Source organism: Pantherophis guttatus, chromosome 6, assembly GCF_059756535.1.
Source record: "Pantherophis guttatus breed Tessera chromosome 6, ASM5975653v1, whole genome shotgun sequence".
Lineage (NCBI taxonomy): Eukaryota > Metazoa > Chordata > Lepidosauria > Squamata > Colubridae > Pantherophis > Pantherophis guttatus.
In genome coordinates, this window is record NC_142068.1 from 27488738 (window position 1) to 27511311 (window position 22574).

General features: G+C 36.6%; 2 protein-coding genes across 8 annotated transcripts in view; one reads left to right on the forward strand and one right to left on the reverse strand.

Moving 5' to 3' along the window:
* The window catches only part of MED12L (mediator complex subunit 12L), a 183660-nt gene that overhangs the window by 22402 nt on the left and 138684 nt on the right, over positions 1-22574 (reverse strand). For 5 of the 6 annotated variants that reach the window (XR_015728582.1, XM_034439220.3, XM_087872612.1 and 2 more), the window contains 13 exons: positions 18845-19072; positions 16137-16278; positions 14279-14399; positions 13332-13427; positions 13116-13229; positions 10548-10744; positions 9509-9700; positions 7516-7590; positions 7217-7407; positions 5116-5277; positions 3668-3779; positions 1524-1613; positions 809-918 (listed from right to left, as the gene is read on the reverse strand). Coding sequence is in view for 5 of the 6 variants with exons in the window: in XM_034439220.3 (XP_034295111.2) it covers positions 809-918; positions 1524-1613; positions 3668-3779; positions 5116-5277; positions 7217-7407; positions 7516-7590; positions 9509-9700; positions 10548-10744; positions 13116-13229; positions 13332-13427; positions 14279-14399; positions 16137-16278; positions 18845-19072 (1830 nt within the window). In the remaining variant the exon portion in view is untranslated. The remainder of the gene's footprint in view (positions 1-808; positions 919-1523; positions 1614-3667; positions 3780-5115; positions 5278-7216; positions 7408-7515; positions 7591-9508; positions 9701-10547; positions 10745-13115; positions 13230-13331; positions 13428-14278; positions 14400-16136; positions 16279-18844; positions 19073-22574) is intronic. The other variant, XM_034439217.3, reaches the window with a different exon arrangement.
* LOC148113066 (uncharacterized) lies at positions 263-19630 on the forward strand. Of its 2 annotated transcripts, none has more exons than XM_087872616.1 (3): positions 263-443; positions 18328-18449; positions 18575-19630. In XM_087872616.1, exons 1-3 carry the CDS (start codon positions 377-379, stop codon positions 18719-18721), a joined length of 336 nt encoding a protein of 111 aa, XP_087728742.1. In that variant the 5' UTR covers positions 263-376; the 3' UTR covers positions 18722-19630. The 2 variants fall into 2 exon arrangements, 1 of the variants encoding a protein (XP_087728742.1); XR_015728583.1 differs by lacking the exons at positions 18328-18449; positions 18575-19630 and adding exons at positions 3689-3734; positions 5004-5088 and having other exon boundaries at positions 355-443.

Sequence of the window (22574 nt, forward strand, 5' to 3'; positions counted from 1 at the left end):
AGGAAAGGCATCTGCCACTGTTATTCTTAAAGAGAAATACCATGTGACACCATAAACTTTGTGCAATATTTCAAATCAGATTGTGAAGTAATATCGTCTTCCACGCTCTATTTTTATTCTATTTATAAATGTTGAGGAGCAGCCAAGCCTACACTGTCAACACAAACATTACCATATTTACCTTGTTCTAAAACAGTAACCAGCACTAGCCAATCCACACTCATATCCTCGGCTGAATCCAAGGTAGTGAAGTTACCTTAATTTAAGAAAGCTCATGAATAGAACTTGGAGAATTTACTTTTGAAATTAGTTTAAAAGAAAATACAGTTAGAACTCCAGATTGATCCGGAGCTCTCTTATCGGTTAGAGAAGCTTCATGAAAGGTTTGCTGGCTGCAGAAGAAATGGACCGAGGTGTGCTAGGCCTGCTGCAACTGTCTGAAGGTAAGTAGTAGGGCAGCTCCATCCCCCCCATCCCCACCCTATCTTAATTTTTTCCTGTGCACCCTGGAGTTGGCGGGGTTTTAATTAGGGTTTATTTGGGGGCTAAAGCTTATATTGGGCGCACATGTAAAAATCAAGCTAGGACCTACTTTCTGAGTAGGTCGTATTTTCGGGGAAACACGCTATTTATTTACTAAATTTATATGCTGCCCAGAGTCACTTGATAGTGAGATGGATAACATATAAATTTAATAAATAAATATTTCCATTTGTGCAAAATGAATGGTAATTTTTGCTTTACAAATAATATTGTTACTCAAAATACTAGAAGCCATAATATATAATGTGCATTAGAGGATACATACTTATTGGTTTGCATGTCAACAGTCCCTGATGTTATTATCTGAAGGAGTAGAAGTGCCCAGTCTGTGGTCCACTGAGTACTTCTTTGCACTGTATCAAACATTCCACCAACCTAGAATTGAAGCGTTGAAAAAAAATAGATATAAAAAAAAATAAACCAAATGTACTGTACAATCTTTATTTTCTAACTATTCTTTATTAGTAAACCTGCATGTTTTAGATGCTTTAGACTACAATATTGTATTGTGTGCAGAATTCCAAGCAGATTAGGTAGGGGTGAAAATATGACTATGAAGGATAACCTAAGAGCAATTAATATGTGATAAAAACTATTTTTTTTGTTCGCCTGGACTTTTTGTAATCCACGGGAAGGAAGCTGTAGGAATTGTTTTTTCTTCTGTCCAGTTATTTTCTGATGTTTGATTTATCACATTGTCTATAAGTGTCATCCTTATTTAATCTTATATTTGTGATACCACTAGTTTAAATCTCTTCAAATATTAAGTTAAGAAATAGACTCAATCAATCAATCAATAAATCTAAATTGTAAGGCAATACAGTATTTAGAGAGTATAAGGGACAATAATTAAAGTAAGAAACCTTATAAGCCCCTTTCTGCTTCAGGCTGCCTGGAAGATCACTCTGAGAAGAGGCACAGCATTATTCTAAATAATAAACAAATATCCCCTTAAGAAAATAAATATTATTCTTTCTTACCAAATTAAGACGGAGTTGTAATGCCTCATGCATCATTTGTCTTGCTTTAACATCATCTTGGTATCGTTCTTCCCTCCAGTTGCTTAATATCTAGGAAGAAAAATACAGTTTGCACTGATGTGCGTTATTTATTTACCTAGACCTGTATAACATAATATGTCTTTTTAATATATTACAGGGGTTAAAATATTATAGGATTTCCACTTGATCAGGGGGTCAGACTAGAAGGCCGTCAATGTCCCTTCCAACTCTGTTATTCTGTTATTTTCTGCAGAATTTTCCTGTACATTTCTTTTTTTATTTGATCACTATTGCACTTCTGCTTGCTTTATGTATTCTGTCTCATCCCTTTAAACAGAATGCTACACATATAGAAAACTACTGTATTATTTCCTATTATAACATTTATTTTGAAATTCTTCAAAGGAAAATATTCTGTCAGTTAAAAGAATAATTTTAATATTTTGTAGCAAGATTTCAGAAGAGGTTTATCATTGCTTCTTTCCTAGGGCTGAGAGAAAATGACCCAAGATCATCCAACTAGCTTTGTATCTAAGGTGGGACTAGAACACATAGGCTCTTGATTTCTAACCCAGGGCCTTATTCAAACTGGCTTTCCTCTAGTAATATCTATATAAAAATCCCATATTAACAAGGTAAATAGTAAATATCCTTCCTAGACAATACAAGGTGTTTTTTGAAACAGGCTGATTATATATTTCCACTTGCCCTATGCATTTACAGGTAGTCCTCGAGTTATGGCCATAGTGGAGTGTACAGATTATGGCCATGAGTCATAATACTGGTAACTTTACTATGTAATTTTACAACTTTTTTGTGGTGGCCATTAAGTGAATGTGACAATCATAAAAGCAAATTACGCAATTGTTAAACAAACCCATTTGTTCACTTTGTTGAAAACTGGAAATGCTGGGTTTTTACAAAACCAGCGTAAAATATGACCATATGACTGTGGCATTCTGTAAATGGATGTAAATGTGGGTGTGTTGCCATGCACCAAAATGTGGTCACATGACATGGGGGGGAAACATAGGAACTTTTGATCTGGGTCGCATGTCCCCTTTGTCAACTCGCAAAGCATCCCTGACTTGCTCTTGAGTTCCATAGGCAAGCGGGATGGGGAACTTTGCAGCTGCATCAAGGAGCTGGTATCTCAGTCAAAACAAGGCACATTCCAACCATTACGCCAAGGTTGTCTCCATGGAAACCCACAGTGGCCGGAAGGAGTGACTTTTACGACCCACGAAATTGCTTCGTTGGAGAATGTGACTGATGACACATATTGGGGGGATTGGGGGGATGGGGAAACAGAGTCAAACAGAGACAAAGCGTGAATTAACTGAGGTCAGAGTTGGCTCCACCTGGTCCGTGCCAGCATATAACTCCTAATAAATAAGTGGATTTCTTTTGAAGCTTGGCTTGAGGCTCATGATTTAATTAGGGCATTTGTCGGAAGCCTGACACCCTTTTTCTGGTAGGACATAAATCAAGGACTTATAGAAAATACTTTGAAAGTGGGATGGGTTAAATTTTGATGCACTAATTTTTTCTTACACAAAATTCAACAGTAATACATGCTCCAAATCCAATACAAAAGGGGTTGTTAATTCTACTACCTCATTTACTTTAATATGTAGGACAGGTTTTAATAGATAGTTGCACAGCTGCTGGACAGGACTCATGTGGATATTGTGTCTTAGTGCCTCAAAAGCCAATTCTCCTTGCCATATAAGCTTCCATTGGTACAAAGGCAAGTGTTATAGGAGATTACAATGAAAAATAATTAAATATCTCACCAAGTTCATATAAATGTAAGAGTTCATTTGAATTTCATATTATTCCTATAAAAAGATCTGGAAGGCCTTACTAAAATGGAACAAGACTACTAGTATAATTCAAGGAACAGGTTATTATTTGTCTGGTGACTACTTCAATTTCTGAAAAATTCAGCACATTTTGTAGAATACTAAAAATGGATAAACAAGATTTATGAATGAATTCCTTTCACTGATTTTGCTACAAAAGGCACATATATAGTTTGAGGTATGATTTCCCTTCTGCCTCAGTCCATTACTTTAATTGGTTTTTAATAGATGCAGAGCATGACATTGTCTGGTTTTTACCTGATTAATTTGATTTTGCAGAGATGTTAGAAGCCCTTCACGCTGTTCATCCTGTCCCTTCAGACAAGTGAGTACCAAAGATAGGAATGGTTGCTGACTCAGAAGAGACATACTTTAAAAAACAACAACACTGAATTAGATGTGTCTTTCTGATACTTCCTCTCTTCAAATTCTTCCTTCCCCTTTTCAGTATTTCTCTAAAAGGATTTCTTTATAAACTCTCATCACTATTTAAAAACCACAAAATTGTTCCTGCCTTTACTCATGCATGTGACCAGAATGATGTGTCAAACGGACTACGGTCCAGGCAAGAGAGCTTCCCTTATGAGTCATTCTGTGAGGCAGATGGGCAGTTTGTAAATGTGATAAATAAGTAAATAAAATACTCTAAAAGTAGGAAGCTTCTTCAAAACATTGATAACTTTTGCAGGAATAAATAGTTTCTGAAAATAATAATTTATAGAAGTACACATTCCTGCTATTGAAAAATGCATCTTAGAAAGAATATTTTTTAAAAAAAATTCTGTAGTGATCTATAAATCAATTTACATAGGATTCTTCAGGATAGCAAGCACAAAACTGTTTAGGCAAATAATTTAATATTGCCTAATAATGAGAGATGTGTGACTTTTTTTTCTCATGAAATATAAGCATCTCAAATCGTCTTGTACTTTGAGACTCAGCTCATCCTATTAGAGACAAGGTAAAGAAGTATAAGATTCTTGTTTTTCCTGTTCTTCCATTTTATATTTTACTTTCATGGTGACAAAAATAGTATGCAATTTTTGAGGCTATTTAGGTTACCAAGCAACTCAAAGAACATTTAGCAAGGAGCATTTCTCATCTTGGTAACAAAGTGTTATTTAATTCTTTTTTTGAGAATTAATTCAAGACAAATTAATACTAATTAATGGCATAAATTTAATTTTGAAATATGAAATTTGATGTAGATGATAAGAGAAAAGAAAGAAAATTTCAAATTTAGACATGAATCAGTGGAATTAGTGGAATATTTTTCAGTAAAAGACATCTTAGTATCTCATGATTTACCAAATTCCTAGGCACAATCCTAATATTTACTTAAAAAGATAAAAAAGTATATTTGTGGTAAGTAGATCTACTGTAAAAGTAGTTAGCTTCATGTGTAAATTAAGGACAAAATAAGTTACTTTTATTACTTTTTTGTAGTCTTCAGGATAAGTATTTAGGTTAGTTTTCAAAACACAATATTCATAGTAATAGGGAGTACCAAATGTAGACTCATTTCATTTAAGAATTTACTGTGTTCATTTTCTTAAAAATGAATATACCACAGTTGGGTTTTTTTTTTCCCCAGAACAAAATCTAGTTTCTACTGGTTTCTTTAAAGAAGGATCAAATTCTACAGCTCATCTTTGCAGCAGAGATTACTGGTTTAAAATACAACCATATTTTCCAGTATCTTCTACCTCTTCTGTTTTTGCCTGTCTCTCTCCTTCTTTGAACATGATCCCAAGTGCTGGCCTTTCTCTAGTTCTTCTCCAGCTGCTTTCAAGACTCGGCCTTGAACAGATGTCGGAAGCTTTGCAATCAGGGGAGCCACTAACCAGACACCTTGTCTTTCAGAAGAGCTAAAGACATGAAACAAATAAGATTTTTGAGCAGAATATCAATATATTCAGTACTTTTTCTCACATTAGCACTATTTCGGTCTTTTTGGACCTCATCGGCCAGCCACACCCATATTTTATGACTCCTCCCTGTAAAGGTCAAATATTTATTCTTTTTAATTCATAGGCTCAAATGTATGATATTTTTGTATTCAGGGTTTTTTTCCTATGTAGATAAAGTTGTTAAATGGCCATAGTGGGATGATCTCTCCAATCATCACTTTCAGGCCTGTCATATATATATGATTTTAGTAATCTACTATATGCCTTAAAATAAGGCACAGAGTTCTGCACAGGGTATCATCATCATCATCATCATCATCATCATCATCATCATCATCATCATATGACATTGTTATATTAGCCAGAAGACCACAATGCTATTGCAGAGTAGTACTTTGGCTGCCAAGTTACCAGCTCTGTTGAAGAAAACGCCAACATGCTTTCCAAGGTGTGCCACAGGAGGGTGAGCTGGCTTCGCACCAGAAAGAAACATGAGAACATCTTCCTGCAGCATCATCCTAGGCCCTCTCCCTCCCTGGAACTGCTTCCCAAATGGACACCACAACCGGAAAGGTTCAGAACCCCATAGGGTTATAAATAAAGGTTAAATAAGAATTGAATAAATCTTAGATTAAACTGAGAACTGGTATGGTATAAGGTATGTAGGTGTTAGAATAGCAGTGGGAAGAGTCAGGTCCAAGTTAACCCTCAGCCATGGTGGATGTTCACTGTATGATTTTGGCCAGTCATGTTTTGTTTTGAAAAGAAAAAACTAAAAGAGAGAATGCTATGTATGCCACTTTATGCCTTGGGAAGAAAGGCAACATATATATACTGGATAGGGTATTACCCTGTTTCTCCAAAAATAAGACATTCCCTCATAATAAGCCCAATTGGGCTTTTGAGCGCATGCACTAAAATAACCCCCCCTGAAAATACCCTCCCCCAAAATAAGCCCTCCCCAAAAATATTTAAACGCATGTGCTGCCAGTCCCCGCCATTTCCTCTGGTTAGGGTTAGGGAGACAAAGCTGGAAATCAGGTAAGAGAGCAAGAGGAGCCCCTTCTTGCACCATGTGCCCCAAAATAATAAGACCTCCCTGAAAATAAGGCCAAGTACTTATTTCATGGTTCAAAAAAATATAAGACAGGGTCTTATTTTCGGGAAAACACGGTAATAGTTTACAACTAATTTTTCAATTTTAAGCTGTCCAGAGGCATTGATTGAGATGGGAAATTGAATGACTGAATGAGTAAATGAGTGAGTGAATGAGTGAGTGAATTAAATTCAGTTTGACTAAGTATTATTTAGCATTCCTAATCTAACACTCTGGATGTAGTCTGCTTAGATAGAAATTTCTTATTTCTTCCCATTAAGAATCAACTTGTTAGAAATGAAAAATAAAGAAACTATATCTCATCTTAAACTAACAATTATTTAAAGTTAACTTAAAGTTAAAAAAAAAGTAGAGTTCACCAAGGAGTCAGGTCTAATTTGAAACTTATGTTCTTTTAAAATGAAATTTTATTAATTTCAACAAACCATTTTATTTCTAAATCAGAGAAAGATTATGGTGTCAAATTCTTAATTCATTGACTCAAAGTATTTATTTAGCCTGCAGCTAACATTGTGTTTATCTTCTTTAGTCTGTATTTAGTAAACAATCAAGAGAATGAAGGCATTCTTGCATGCCCAGGTACTCTTTGGAGGAAATAGTTTTTGCATGCAGAAGAAATTAGTGTTGTGTGAAGATTTCTGGTTCAGCACACTATATTTCTCAGAGTTAAAACCACAATTATTCAGCAGCAGTCTTTGTGAGTAGACCACTCTCAAGAGCTTCTATTTTTAAAAAAGTGCACACAATTTCATCGTTTCCAATTCAGATTGATTACATTACCTTAGGAATGTCTTTTTACAGTTCTGCCTTGTAATATGTGTGTCAGCATTTCCAAGAGAGTTTGGATTGAAGAGGCCTATACCAGAGTTAGAAGAGTTATTGTTTAGATCAGCGGATTGCTGAAACACTTCTATTGTCGCCTTTGCAATATTATCCAACAAGCTGTTCATTTCAGCCACAGACCCAGAACCCTACAGTAAAACATAAGTAAACTAGCGCATTCATGTTATGTTTGCTCATACACTAAGTTATTCTGTAAAGATACATGATTAATTAAAAAGAAAGGAAGAAATACTTACAGGTTCCTTCAGACACTGTTTGATCATTAGCTGAAGTTCCAGCCATGACTGTCTAAGAGTCCACTGGTCTATATTCTGGATCAAAAAAATGGAGGAGAAAATTTTTCTTCATAACATTTCTAAAATTATTATTTTCATTAATAAAGTTGATGTATGTTTTTATTATGTCAGATGAACAAAATTTTTATAAATGTATATTGGATGCAGCTAATTTTGTTTATTCCTGCTGGCAGAATCCTGTGGATGGATTAAATTAAGAAAATGGGGCTGCAGAAGAGGAATATAACCTTATAGCAATGATCAAAGTTTGTCTTCCGTTCAAATCTAGTTTAACAATGGGAATGCCAAAGGCATGTAGATATGCCTTTGAGTTTCCATATTCTAATCTAGGACTTTGCATTTGTCTCTGTGAAAATTCCACTTGCTAGTTTCTTCTAATTGTTTCAATCTTTTATGATTCTCTTGAGTTGTATACTGTTGTCAAATTGTTGTTTGTTTTCCCCTCCATCTCTGTGACCCCTGTAGAAGTGATGATCTTATCTTTATTTCTTAATCCAAGTTATGTATAAATATGTAACAGTAACAGAGTTGGAAGGGACCTTGGAGGTCATTAGTCCAACCCCCTGCTCACGAACCACCAATCTTTCTGATCAACAAGCTCAGTGTCTTAGCCACTGAGCCACCCAGTCAGATGGAATAGCACTGGGCCTAAAAGACAGCTTTGTAATAGTATGCTACTCAATGTTTTCCAACTTGATCCATGATGCATCTGAGGATAATTGTAGACCATATTACATGAGTAAAAGATGAATCACAGCCTGCATCACAACCAGTGGTGAAATGTAAAATTTGTTACTACTGGTTCTGTGGGCGTGGCTTGGTGGGGGGGGTTAATGTGACTGGGTGGAAGTGACCAATTTTTTTTTTTTTACTTTTAAAACAAAAAAAGCCTCTGACGATCAGGCAACTCAGCTGGGATGGTTAGACACTTTTAAAAGCATTTTTTCTACAACCTCTTCGAAGAGGTTGTAGAAAAAATGCTTTTAAAAGCCTCTGACGATCCCAGCTGAGCCACACAATCATCAGAGGCTTTTTTTTATTTCTAAAAGCATTTTTTTGGCCGAAGAGGTTGTAGAAAAAATGCTTTTAAAAATTAAAAAAAAGCCTCTGATGATTGCGCGGCTCAGCTGGGCATAGGAGGGGGCAGGGATTTTTGCTACCAGTTCTCCGAACCACCCACCGCCATCGCTACCGGATCGGGCGATCCGGTCTGAACCAGGAGCATTTCACCCCTGATCACAACAATAGTATAATGCAGCTATCCTTCTCCAATAGCAATATTATATCAGGCAATTTCTAGAATACAGTGTATAGTTCTGAGCATTAAAAGTTTAGCAAAGACACTGACAAATTTAATTGCATCCAAAAAACAATAACCAAAAATTGGTAGAAGATTGTCCTACAATTGTCCTAAATATAAGAAATATTTAAATAGAGGCCAGACCGTGATGGTCAGGAAGTCTATAGTAACAGATTCTCAAACTGAGGCAATTTGATTAGATAATACCCAATCAATTAGAATTGATTCCATTCTATGAATCAATTATTCCATCTTTATAATTGTGCACTGTTTAACATTTGGTTATGGTGCAGTGGTTAGAATGCAGTATTGCAGGCTAACTGTCCACGGCCTGGAGTTTGGTCCTAATGGGCTCAAAGTTGACTCAGCCCTCCATCCTTCCGACATTGGTAAGAGACAAGGACCCAGATTGATGGGCGCAATATGCTGACTCTGTAAAATGTGTAAAACTACAGAGTGCTGTAAAGCACTATGAAGCAGTAAATAAATCTAAGTGCTATCAATAATTATGAAACAATATTCAAAATATTTACTTCACTTAGAAAAAAGTAAGCAATAATAATGCAATGAAAAAAGCAAATCAAACTTTTTTTTTAATCTAAACTTAAATAATTTCATTTTAAATGGGGTTACCTGAAGAATGCGCTTGATATGTTGTCTCTGAGGATTGTTGTCCCCTTCTGTGCATTCTTTAATACTGTGAGGGTAACAGATAAGCTGCAACAATTTCTGTGCTTGTTTGTTGGAGAGAACTGGATCCAGGATAAGATCTTTGTCGGTACATAGCCTCTCAGGTTCTTTCAAGCAGTGTTCCCCCACCCATTCCTACCAAAAGAATTAGATCAGGGGTCTCCAATCTTGGCAAATTTAAAATTTGTGGACTTCAACTCCCAGAATTCCTCAGCCAGCTTTGCTTTGCTGACTGAGGAATTCTGGGAGTTGAAGTCCACAAGTTTTAAAGTTGCCAAGATTGGAGACCCCTGAATTAGATGGAGAATAAGCATCAATGCAAAAGTCAAAGCCAAACTTAAATGTTTAACTTGAATGTAACTCGAGTGTATAACAAAAACACAGTATTTTTCAAAAAGAATGAAATTCATATTAGCTATTACATCTTTATGACAAAAAAATGAGTCTAATTTCATCTTGCACTGTAGCTTCAATACGTGTACTGAAGATCTGACTTGAACACAAATATTGTAGATGTCATTTCTACCGTATACATGATTTGAAATTATTTTGAATAAAATACCGCTTTTCAGTATTGTAGTTATTACATGTAATGTATTCATATCTCACCTTTTCTTTGCAAGAGTTAAAATGCATATGTCACTGGCATTTTATCATAATAATACTCTTAGCTCCAGTATAGGCTTTAAGATAGAGACTGGACATGGCCGAGTAGAGATTAGAAACCAATCTCTTGATTGTCTTTGATTCTACTCCAACAGTTACTCCACATTGATCCTATTTACACTTACTAGAATATACAGTACTGGCAAGGGTAACGGCTTCAATTTCAGTGGTGTGAACCACTGTGGTGCAGACCTATGCACACCACAGGAAGCCTGCAGTCACCAACTTTCACAATCCCTGGAGTATGGCAATAATGTCACTTTTCCAAAATTATATCTATGTACACAATAATAAAGGAAAATGAAACCAGTGTTACCTGCTGACAAATGCTTCTTAGTACATATCTAGCATATTCACTGAGAGTAGCAGTTTCTATGGAAATGGTTTTTCCATACAAAGACTGTGAGGTAGCTTCCCATATCTCATCATCATTTAGATCTCCCAATAATCTTTGTACTGAGTAATCAGAATTTTTCAAGGAGGGAATATTGTTGCTTCCAATTTCAGCATCACCTATATTGTAGGAACAGTAAAAAAAAAAGATGAAAATGTGTATTAGTCCTTTAATATAGTTTGACTTTCACCTAAGTGCCCTCTTAATTTATTTTTACTTAATGCTACTTCCAGTTCTAGAAGTTCTTGGTATATTATTTTAATATATGAGGATGTCTGGTTACTCTTTTAGAAAAGAGAACATTTCTTCAATTACATATACCGAATTTTCCGGCGTATAAGACGACTGGCCATATAAGACGACCCCCGACTTTTCCTGTTAAAATATAGGGTTTGGGCTATACTCGCCATATAAAACTATCTCTCTTCCAACGCACACCAAATAAAAATTAAAAAACATCAACTGGCTCACCCACAATGTAAAAACAGCTGTGTTAGACCCAAAATGGCCCCTGCAACAAGCAGGAGCCTCACACAGCCACAAAAATCCCCCAAAAAACAACTTTCACATTTTACACACACAACACAACTGGCTCACCCACAATGTAAAAGCAGCTGTGCTAGACCCAAAATGGCCCCTGCAACAAGCAGGAACCTCACACAGCCACAAAAAGCCCAAAACCCCAACTTTTACACTTTACACGCACAAAATTCCACATACAGCTTTGTGAGATTTTGTGTGTTTGTGTAGTTAGAGTGAAACACTACAGAAACACACTAAATCTCAGAAAGCTACACAAATATTATTTTATTTATTTTATTTTTATTTTTATATGAAAGCTAAATTTAAAAAACTTACCCAATAGAACAGGGGTCTCCAACCTTGGCAACTTTAAGACTTGTAGACTTCAACTCCCAGAATTCCTCAGCCAGCTTTGTTTTGCTGGCTGAGGAATTCTAGGAGTTGAAGTCCACAACTCCCTGCCTGCTTGATTGCAGGCAGGGAGTGGCTTGCTGATGGAATGAATACAGGCAAGCAAAGCAAGGCAAGCGTTGCAATTAGCAGCTAAGGTAAGCAAGCTGGAAGGGGAAAACTTTTTTCCTTTTACAGGGCTCTGGCGATCCCAGCTGAGTTGCCTGATTAGCAGATCATCAGAGCTTGGATCACCAGAGCCATTTAAGGCGCGTCAGAGCCTTTCGGGCTCGTCTGCCTGGTTACAGGAAAATGACACCCGGCGTATAAGACGACCCCTGACTTTTGAGAAGATTTTCATGTGTTAAAAAGTCGTCTTATACGCCGGAAAATACGGTACTATAGTATGATATAATTTGCTACCACCCTAGAGTTCTTACAAGTATGTAAGATAAACATTTTTAAATTTTATGTTAAAGCAAATAAGAAACAATGCCATACAACACCAAGGTGAATTTATATTACTGAAGAGGAAGAATACTGATTGGTAGACATTATGTTATTTAGCTATTTAATTTTACATCCTGTCTTTTTTTCTAGGAGCTTAAAGGTAAATGGATCTTTGTTTTTACCCAGTACAACAACGTAATTCTTAGGTTGAGCTGAGAGGTAGTGATTTGCCCAAAGTCAACACTGAGATCTGTGGGCAAGTGGGGTTCAACCTGGACTCTATTGGCCCGTGTCAAGTGCAAAGGATAGGGACCATACCTGATTGGAGGTTGAAGCACAGAAGACTTATTTAGGCTTATACACAAGAATCTAATCAACTAACGGTTAGCACTAAATTGGCGCTAGATTAGGGTCAACAGAATTTGGGGGGCTGGACTAGGATCATTTGTGGCAAGGTAAGGACTCTAAGCTGATGACACATTTAACTCCCCCCAGCTCTGCCTGCCCACCTGTCCAATATTTTAACCAGTACCTTCCAGATCATCTCATACAGTACCCTGTACTAGCTTCCATATGTACTTTTATTAACCTATGATTCATCCTGGAAGATGTTTCTGGCACTGTGATTCACTTCCTAGAAAAGTTTCAAGTTTATAATCTATCAGGTTTTCAGTAAATATCCAAATGTATATCTGGAAGTAAATCCCATTGCAAGCCCAAACAATTAAACACAAACTTGTTGCCTTGCCATTACTCTGCTGAACATCTAATTCCCCAACACTGACTCCTGCCTAAGGATATTTAGCTATATTAGTAAATATATGGGCTATATTGCTATTATCCTTCTCATCTTTCCTATTACCTTCTCCTATTGGTTATCTTATTATTTATAACTTTGTTGTTTGTTTTTTATGATTGTTATGATTTATCACTTTATTGTTTGTATGTACACTGAGAGCTTATGTTTGTTTGTATACTGTATATTTGTATACACTCAGACCTTATGTACCAGAGACAAATTCTTTGTGTATCCAATCACACTTGGCCAATATTCTCTATCCCTCTGAGGACCATATGCCTAGCTTCAAAGTAAACACGTATATGAAGAACTTTAAAGCATGATCATACCAAGCATAAGAATTGCTTTCAAAACAGCAAATACTGCTCCCACTTCTATGCTGTTGTGAGCAGCACTTAAAAGGCGGCGATCACAAGATGACCGAATTCCTGGAAAACATTTTTCTATATAAAAAGAAAACAATATGCTTTAGGAATACTGATTTCTGCTTCAGTGGCACAAAAACTATTGTAGTTTAAAAGAGGAAATGAATTTGGAGTTCTTACCATTTGACAGTAGGGAAATCTTGGGTGTTTGGAAGAGATGTAAAAGAAGTCGGCAAGTCACCCTTGCCCCTGGCTCAGCATCTGGATCTCCACAAGCTAAGAAAAGGGTACCACTTTAGCATTATATCATAGAAAATTAAATTGTCATCGTCAATACAATGAAATACTGAAAAAAACCCTTAAAACTGATTTTAAACATTTGAATAAAACAAAATATATATATATAAGGCTTTCACATAAAATTCTTCCTAAATCAAATGTTCCACAAAATAAAAGGTTTTTTTATAAATACTTTTTTCATAAATATATTTTAATTCTGTTTAGTTATTTATTTTTCCAGCTTAATATTTCACCTTTGTATGGAATAAGAAAATATTTAAACTATTATTTAACATTTTGAATGCATTTTGAAGATTTGATAGATACTGACAAGACAATTTATGAAGAAAAATGAAAGATGTGAAATATATGATTGAAGAAATATGATTTGTAAAAACACACGAACATTGGATGTAACAATAAGGAAATATTATGGGAAATAACAATGGAGGAACTGGAAAATACAGAATAGATATGTAAAAAGTATTTAAAAAGCCAAATATGAATTTGTGAGACTTTAAGAAGCGGTTTCAAGTAGACATAATGCAAGATCTAAGTTCAGATGAATTTATAAAAATTCAAAAGAAACAACTTGCAACAGCTGTGCAACACACTATAACAAAACCCAAAGCAAAATTAGTATTTGATGGCAGTAATAGAACATCTCAGATAAAAAAATAGTGAAAAAATATGTTCAATTTATAAATGTAAAAAAAGATAAAATGCTTCGATTTCTAGCACAAAGAGATAGTTAGTGAACAAATGGATTGTTCTACAAACAATCTTAACAAATCTTTCTCCCCAAGAAGTGGTGACTTTTATTGTTTTAATAAACATTGAAACCTCACCTGCTGTAAGTAAAGAAGGAAGAGCTACGTGTTGTACAACATCCTCAAGGAAAAAACATTGACGAGCTATCAGTATTGCAACAAAGGTAGCCAACGAATCATGGAATGAAAGATCACTCACCTTAAAGGAAAAAGAAAAAGAAAAACCCAGGGTCAACATTTCTGTTTGTTTCACTTGATAGTACAGAAACATGATATTTTTAACATGGATCTAATTTTGTAGAAGTATGGTTTTCTTTTGTATGGTTTTCTATTTCTTTCTATTGATTTGATTTACCCTTCCCTTCTGTGCCACAATATATCAGTTGCTGGTTTTGAACTTGCTTTGATCCCAGCAAGTCAGAGGTCTGAAAGTGTGAAGTCACCATTGATGTACAGAGGTAATACAACTCGGGGCAAAAGTAACAGTGTTCAGCAGCAAAGGTAATTTACATCACAATTAACACGAGAAGTAGATACATCCAGCTGCCACCAGACTATACTTGTTCTACTGCACTGAAATGGCTTTATTATAACATTATGCCAAGACGAGATACCTTGATTCAGTTATCTTGTCAATGGGGAATTATCCCCCAAACCAGAAGAATAAAAGTATTCATAAAATGCTACCCTAATTTCAGTTCAACTTTATTAATTCCACTATTCTATTAAAAGTTAATTAATTCATTGTTTAAAAAGTTCTATAGAGAAAAGTCCTTGGACTTCAATGAACAGTTGAAGATTTTTCAAATTACTGCTTTCCCTTATACCATGGATGTCAAACTCACTGCGTCATGTTCAGTGATGGGTTTCAAAAAATTTTACTACTGGTTCTGTGGGTATGGCTTGATGGGTGTGGCATGGCTCGGTGGGCGGGCTTGGTGGGCATGGCAGGGGAAGAATACTGCAAAATCTCCATTCCTACCCCACTCCAGGGGAAGGATACTGCAAAATCCCCATTTCCTCCCAATCAGCTGGGACTCAGGAGGCAGAGAATAGATGGGGGCAGGGCCAGTCAGAGGGGGTATTTACAGGTTCTCTGAACTACTCAAAATTTCTGCTACCAGTTCTCCAGAACTGGTCAGAACCTGCTGAAACCCATCTCTGGTCATGTTTCCATCATGTGAGGTATCGCGATGGTTTTTCCCTTTGTGGAGCTGGGCTGGGCATGGCCTGCATGGGACACATCTGGCCCATGGGCCTCCAATTTGACACCCCTGCCTTATACTCTGGTATCAGGTAGAATCTTTCCTGAAATTTCTCATGAAACCAGTGGAAAATGCAGAACATTTCAGGAATGGTTCATTGGCATCCTCCAGTCTCAAGAGACTATGGTATCGTGCTCTGGAAAGAAGTCCTAAAAGAGCATCTAGTGTGACTAAAAAGGCCAATTCGAGAGTGGCAATCCCCCCACCAACGAAAGTGGCCCCTGGCATCACGCTCTACGCCAATCAAGCAAAGACTTAAAACCAGTAACTGCCACTTCCCGTGTTGTTTCAATGCTGTATGCAAAGCTGGAGTGTCCTCTCCAGAGCACGAGGCCTGGGTAGATTAATATGGAGGATAGACTGTTACCCAGCAGGTTTCAGGAATGACTCGTGTAATTTAACAACTACCCTGTTTCCCCCAAAATAAAATATCCCCTGATAATAAGCCCAATCAGGCTTTTGAGTGCATGGCAATAAGGCCAAGTGCTTATTTCAGGGTTCAAAAAAATATAAGACATGGTCTTATTTTCAGGGAAACACAGTAATATTGTGTTACGTGTAAGAAGCATAATATCAAAGAATTATCTGCCTTGTTATTATACAAGAAATCTACAAATACCATGCAAAATAAAAATCAGACTTATCGTTTTAAGTGCATCTTTTGCACTTACATCCACGCTGCAGAGAAGATCATTAAATCCCCAGACATGGTTTGAAGAACAGCAAAGGGCTTTCAAGACTCCTAACCACTCTGAACTTAGGACTGTACAGCAAGCAGTTAATTCTGCACACAAGTTGGCAATATCATTAATTCTAGGAGACAAAATTTTTTTGAAAAAAAATCAGGCTAACAAAGTAAAATGTAACAGTTTTATGGCAGTCAAATATCTGCTGTATCCAATGGTCTGCAACCAAACACACTTTCTTTTTATTAACACATTTAGATAAAATAAATGTGTAATGAAGGAGAAGAGAAAAATCACTCTATACTTGGGTCAATGTAAAATATAGGGAGTTAAAATATATGATTTAAATTAATTCTGGGTATAAGCTATTTAAAAGAGTCTTCTTAAAATATTATGACTCAATTATCAAATAGATGGATTATCTAACAATTTTCAGAGTTAGAAATGTTGGTATCTGAAATTCAAGAAATTGCAATGTTGCTGGACAATCTGATATCTTCCAATAGTACCTTTAGTGCAATAGTGCCATAGTACCTTTACAGGAAGATACATGAGCTTTAGGTAAAAATGCAATTTCTAACATCTGTTGTATATCAATTTCTTAGCAGTATGCTAAGACACAGTTTTATTTTAACAATGCTGGTTGAATGATTTATAGTGATTGGCTTCACATATCAAGTTAAGCCATAATACATGCTGGGTTCCTTCCTCATGGTTAGCTAAAGCACACAAATTAGGATTTAGGGCAATTTATGGACCCAGTCAGTGATGAAATTGTTGGAAAGCTTTACATCATCAGGGACATTCTCCATGCATGATTTTCCTTCAAAAAGATATTTATGTAGAAAAAGCAAATGTACCATTATATTATACTGTAATAGTAGCATAATTACAAAATTTAGAATTTGGAGGAAGGAATGTCAAAACTATTACTTATGTATTTATTTATTTGGTAGATTTAGAACCCACCTTGACTCCAGAATAACTCTGTGCAACTTACATTTAAAATAGGAAAACAAAAGAACCTAAACATCTGGACAAAATGTACAACCAACCAGCCAGAGCTTCACAAACATCCTATTCTAAGTCCTGGGAGAAGAGCCAGGTTTTTAAAGACTTGTGTAACAACAACACCATCAGAGTGGGATATAAACATCTCTCGGGGAATATCATTCCAGATGGCAGATACCATGACAGAGAAGTCATACCTTCTGGTCCCCAATAAATGGCATCATTTAATTGAGGAAACCAATGCATATCAAATGGGCAGAGACCACAGGAGATATCCTGGACCTATGCTTTGAAGGGCTTTATTGGAGATAAATAGCACCCTGAACTATATTCAGAAGCTATTGGCAATCAGTTCAGCTTGGAATAGTATCACATGGGTGTCTACTTGCACTGCTGCATTCTGAATTAGCTGCAGCTTCTAAGTGGTCTTCAAGGGCAGCCCCATTACAATGCATTACAAGAGCCTAATTGTGAATGATTAGGACATGAATAACTGACTAAAGGACCTGCTGATTCAGGAATAGGCACAACTAGCAGACCAGATAAAGCTGAAGTTGTGCAAAGATCTTCTTAGCCACAGGTGTCCTTGCCATTGAAACAGAAGCTGTGAGTCCAATACAGTCCTTAGATTGTGCAGCAGTGTTGAATGTGGGAAGGGGAACCCTATCCAAGAATAAAGATGGAAAATCCCCAGATCCAGGGGCCAAAATAATCCACAGCAATTTAGCCTTGGCAGGACTAAGCTGCAAAACTTGGCACTGGGACAAAACATTGAAGCATCACTTGGGTGGCCTGAAGTTGAAGTGTACATACACATATTAATGATATCAGAACCCAAACTGACTGATGGACTCACCCAATTGTTTCATGTAGCTATTAAAGAGAAAGGAACAGAGTCCTGGGCACTCTCCATGAAGACCTGTCAGCCCTTTGGGGTGGTCCAGACAAGAAGCACAAACCATGAGTACTAGCAATACATATATTATAACATTACACTAACAAACATTGCAAACACTTCTTTCTTTGCTTTTACTTTCCAGAAAACTAGATCTCTAGGGGTTCCTTCGGAGACACTTCCTTCTCTGGGCTGAGATACTGTTTGCCTGATGGTTGTCTAGGCTGCAGCTCTTTTGTTTCCTAAAGCCATTCTCATATACCATTACAGGGGCCAAGGGCATGACCGATTCTCCCTCCATTGTCAACACTGACTGGACTCAGCCTCTGAGAGAGAACCACATAGCACAGTGCTCCCAACTATCAAACCCTGCAGCTGGTACAGCCAATGAGGTGCAATCTCTTAGCCCAATCAGTCTGCTTTCATCATTTTTTAAATATTTGAAATAAAATTTAGAGGATTGAATTCCTATGTCAAACTATTCATGTGCAATTTTGTTCTTGCTGTATTCTCTTAGGAAGTATTGTCAGCACATCTTATAACGTCAGAGATTAAGGAAGGGAGTCCATGGCAGGAAAAACTGCTGATAATCATCAATGAAGGACAAGAGCAAGATGTCAGATTATGGTGTATGCCCCACTTCTTGTATGTACAAATGCAATGACAAATGAAAGAATTACATCTAGTTTTGCATAGTTTTATCTAATTTTCTTGTTTTGATCCCATTGCAGACCCCAATGGGTAAGTGCTAGTGAAAGTTGCCTAAATAAGAAGCTGTATGTCTTACCTGTCTGCATCTTGATGGCCCATGCAGACATTCATTAGTGCATTACACACAAAGCTATAGCGACTTGGTGCATTGTCACTCAGAATCTTGCCCAACATTGAATACTTAAGGCTGCGAATGGAGGGATTCTCAATAAAATCCAACATGAATTCAGGATCCCATAACAAATTGGAATTTGAAGGTTGAACATTGCTATATATGGTCTGCTTTACCTTTGAACAGGCACTACTAAAAAAAAGGAAAGGAAACAAAGAATCAAGCAAGGAAAACAACAATTTCATACAAAACAAAGTTATGCAGCTAATGAATACTGTGTACAGTAATGTGTAATGAGTACAATTTACTTTGCAACACTTGCCCCTAAAGCATTATACATATAAAATAACTGAGAAGAATTGAAATTCCAGTTTTCAAAGAGATCACAAAATACATAGTTGAACCAGCCAAAACTGCATGATTGAAAAGGTATATCATTGGTCCCCAACCTTTCCAGCTCCATGGACCACCAGCAGCAGCAGCAGTGGCAAGTGGGGAGAGGATAGTTTCACGCATGTGCCACTTGCGCAAATGGAGCTTCACATACTCGCTTGCCAATTGCGTGACCTTCTTCCCAACAGATCACTTGCAGTATATTGTCTACTAAAAATGAATAACAATGGGTCTCAAAACCAAGTAAATCCTGGTCAATTCTTGAGTGATGGATTAAGATGACACAACAAGGGAAAAATGTTAGAAGACTTTTCAACAGCAAGTTCAAAAGCAGGAAAAAAACATATATATGACCCATATTAATTCGGAGGGGGGGGGGAATCCATAGCTAATATACCTAAATCAAATAGCAAAGGATTGTATGACTACATGGCTGGGGTATGATTCCATAAATCAAATTGTCTATCTGCTTTGTATCCTCTCTGGCAAACATCTTGGACATTGTCATACTAGAAATAAGAGAGGCAGCAAATGCAGTCAAAATCTTGCTGTAGAGGTTTTGGAAAAAGAATGGAGATTTCCCCATGCCAGATATATTGGGTGAACCACATCAGCATCAATCTCAAATGAACGTTCAGCCCTGGATATTTAAAAGACCCCTTGAAGTCCTTTACAGATCCTACTTAACATCTGGCAATTCCAGAAATATTCTTGGTTAAATGTTTATTCTAAACGCAGCTGTATGATTCAAAGTGCATTCCAAATGGGGTGACATTATTCCGATGCTTATAAACACATACCAATCTTTTTATTTATTTTTTCAAGCTTTTACTTTTTCCACCCTGGTCTACAACACATTTTTTGAAAGCAGACAGATTAGTCGTTTCTTGTGATTCCAAAACATCCGTGCTGTGATGCTAAAGACCATAAAATAATGGTATAATTCTCTATAAAGTTCTCATTCCAGAACTCAGGAGGAAACTTATCCATTACTCTGTGTATACTATGTATAACAGAACTCTCACAGTACTGTAATACGTGGCAGTGATGCAAAGAGAGAGTTTTAAAACATTAATGATTTGAAACAGGCATATCTCTGTATAAGCACAGAGAATGTTTCTCGATCACTGGAAAAGGGAACATAAACCATATATACACACATATAGAACACCACATATACTATTCCCTTTTAGGATTTTAGGATTACTAACATTAAGTAGAGCACAGAAGAGGATTAAAAAGCAGTAAGACCAAAAAAGTTAAAGGTACAAGACAACTAGCTAAAACTAGTTCATATTAACACCTTCTCACTGTTATCTATCTTTGTGAATCATCCATACATTGCTTCATATATTGTATTTTATTCTTTTAAATTTTAGTCACTTTTTGATTATCTCCATCCTTCTTTTCACCTTCATATATCCTAAGGTGGCACACCCCCTTCTTAAGAGGCTATCCTTGGACTCAACTGTATTGCAAAACACAAATATCTAGTCTTTAATCTTCTCTTTTTATGGAAGATTGTTGAGAAAAAAATTGGTTTCAGCTATACAGATCTGGATGAATAATCTAAACCCTTTTTAATCTGGATTCAGGCTAAAATATCATAAGGAGAGAACAATGATTGTGATTGTGGATGGCCTTTGGAGGGCTTGAGATGGAGATGGTGCAACTGACATGCCGGCTTTCAGTACCATCAACAATGGTATCTTTCTGAACTGACAACAAAAAATGTCAAAGGCCCTTTTCTGCAAAGGTCCTCCTCCTTCCTCTGTGGCCACTACCAATTGGTAGGAGAAGAAGGATCCAGCCCTATGTAGGAGGTTGCCTTAGCCTTTGGGGTTCTCACCACTCCTTGTTAATATCTACAAGAAATTGCTCAGTAAGATCATACAACAGTACAGAGTTAGGTATAATCAGTATGCAGTATGCAGATATCTACTCTTGGCAGGGCAAATGACACCATTTCAGGGTTGATCCAGTGCCTGGAAGCTGTGGGGTCTAGGTCAAAAGGAACTGGCTCTGACTAGCAAACAAAAATGGTTTTGGGTTTAGCCATTGGTCCGGCTGACATGTTATCTTTGACTCTCAATGGCATACACTTCCACATACACAGCTGGTGCACAATCTGACATCTATGGCTTGGATAGTAAGGTTCAGTCCTGTGCGATTGTGTAGATGACTGGCTATAGCTGTTGGACTGGGTGCCTGTTTTTTCTTTTTTTCTTTTTCTTTTTTTCGTTCATTGTTGTATTGTTGTATTTTTAGTACTGCTATTATATGCCAAGAATTGTATATTACAAGATGGACAACCATATCATCATTTTCAATAAATGAGCATATTTGTTTAATAATTGATCCTTATTTATTCTTTTCTGTTACCAGATCTCCACGACCTGTTTCATATTAGTCACTAATCTTTGTTTTTAGTCCACATTCATTCAGCATTATTGACCCTATCTCTTCTTTTACGACACACACTTCCTAAACAACTCATCCCCACTGCCTTTGCCAAATTCTCACTTTCCTATAATAAAGTTGGCAGAAACACAGCTATTTGCATTTATTCTAATAAATATCTATTCCTTTCAACAGACCAATTACTATCCACTACATTTCTACTAGCATTTGGACACTGTATGAAAACACGCCTAAAACTGACTTTGTCATTTTCCCCAATGGTACACATAAAACGGTACACAATCCATCTATTTGTTTTAGCTTTCTGCCATTTATGTATAATGTTTAATTGTTTGTTTAATTTTCTAGGTCAAACAAAACTACCTTTATCTATGATAGATTAATTTTTAGATCCATAAACCTTGTTGAAGCATAATATTCACTACAAATCATTTGGGTTATCAAACAACAGCATGAACTCAATTGCATACTGAGTAAACAAATATGGATGTTTCCAAACACCTCTAGAATATCCACCAACATTTTGTCTACCTTTACTCTCTATATATAAAAGCGAAAACAACTCATGCTATAATCAGGAAATCTCCAGAACTGTACAGCCTACAAACTTGAAATTTGCCACATATGTTCCTCTTGGCTTCTAGATGCTCACTAAGAAAGGATTTTTCAAAATGACCATCAGAGCATTAGTATTTCCTATATTATGATTAACACGCTCTGATGCTAAGGAGTTCTACTGCCCCTCCTCACCTCAAAAGAAATCTGTTCCAAATGCAAAACACAAGCAGAGGACAGGAGTTTCACTTTCAGTTTCACTTTCACAGCAGCAACCAGGGGATAGGATAGGGGAGGCTTCTGTGGGGCAACCCTCGGGAAGAGA

Bases quoted from the DNA above. Each gene is read 5' to 3' on its own strand.
- LOC148113066 (XM_087872616.1), top strand. From the start codon at position 377: ATGAAAGGTTTGCTGGCTGCAGAAGAAATGGACCGAGGTGTGCTAGGC. The intron at 444-18,327 runs GTAAGTAGTAGG...ATACCATTACAG, and splicing joins CCTGCTGCAACTGTCTGAAG to GGGCCAAGGGCATGACCGAT. The intron at 18,450-18,574 runs GTGCAATCTCTT...GTATTCTCTTAG, and splicing joins CAGCTGGTACAGCCAATGAG to GAAGTATTGTCAGCACATCT.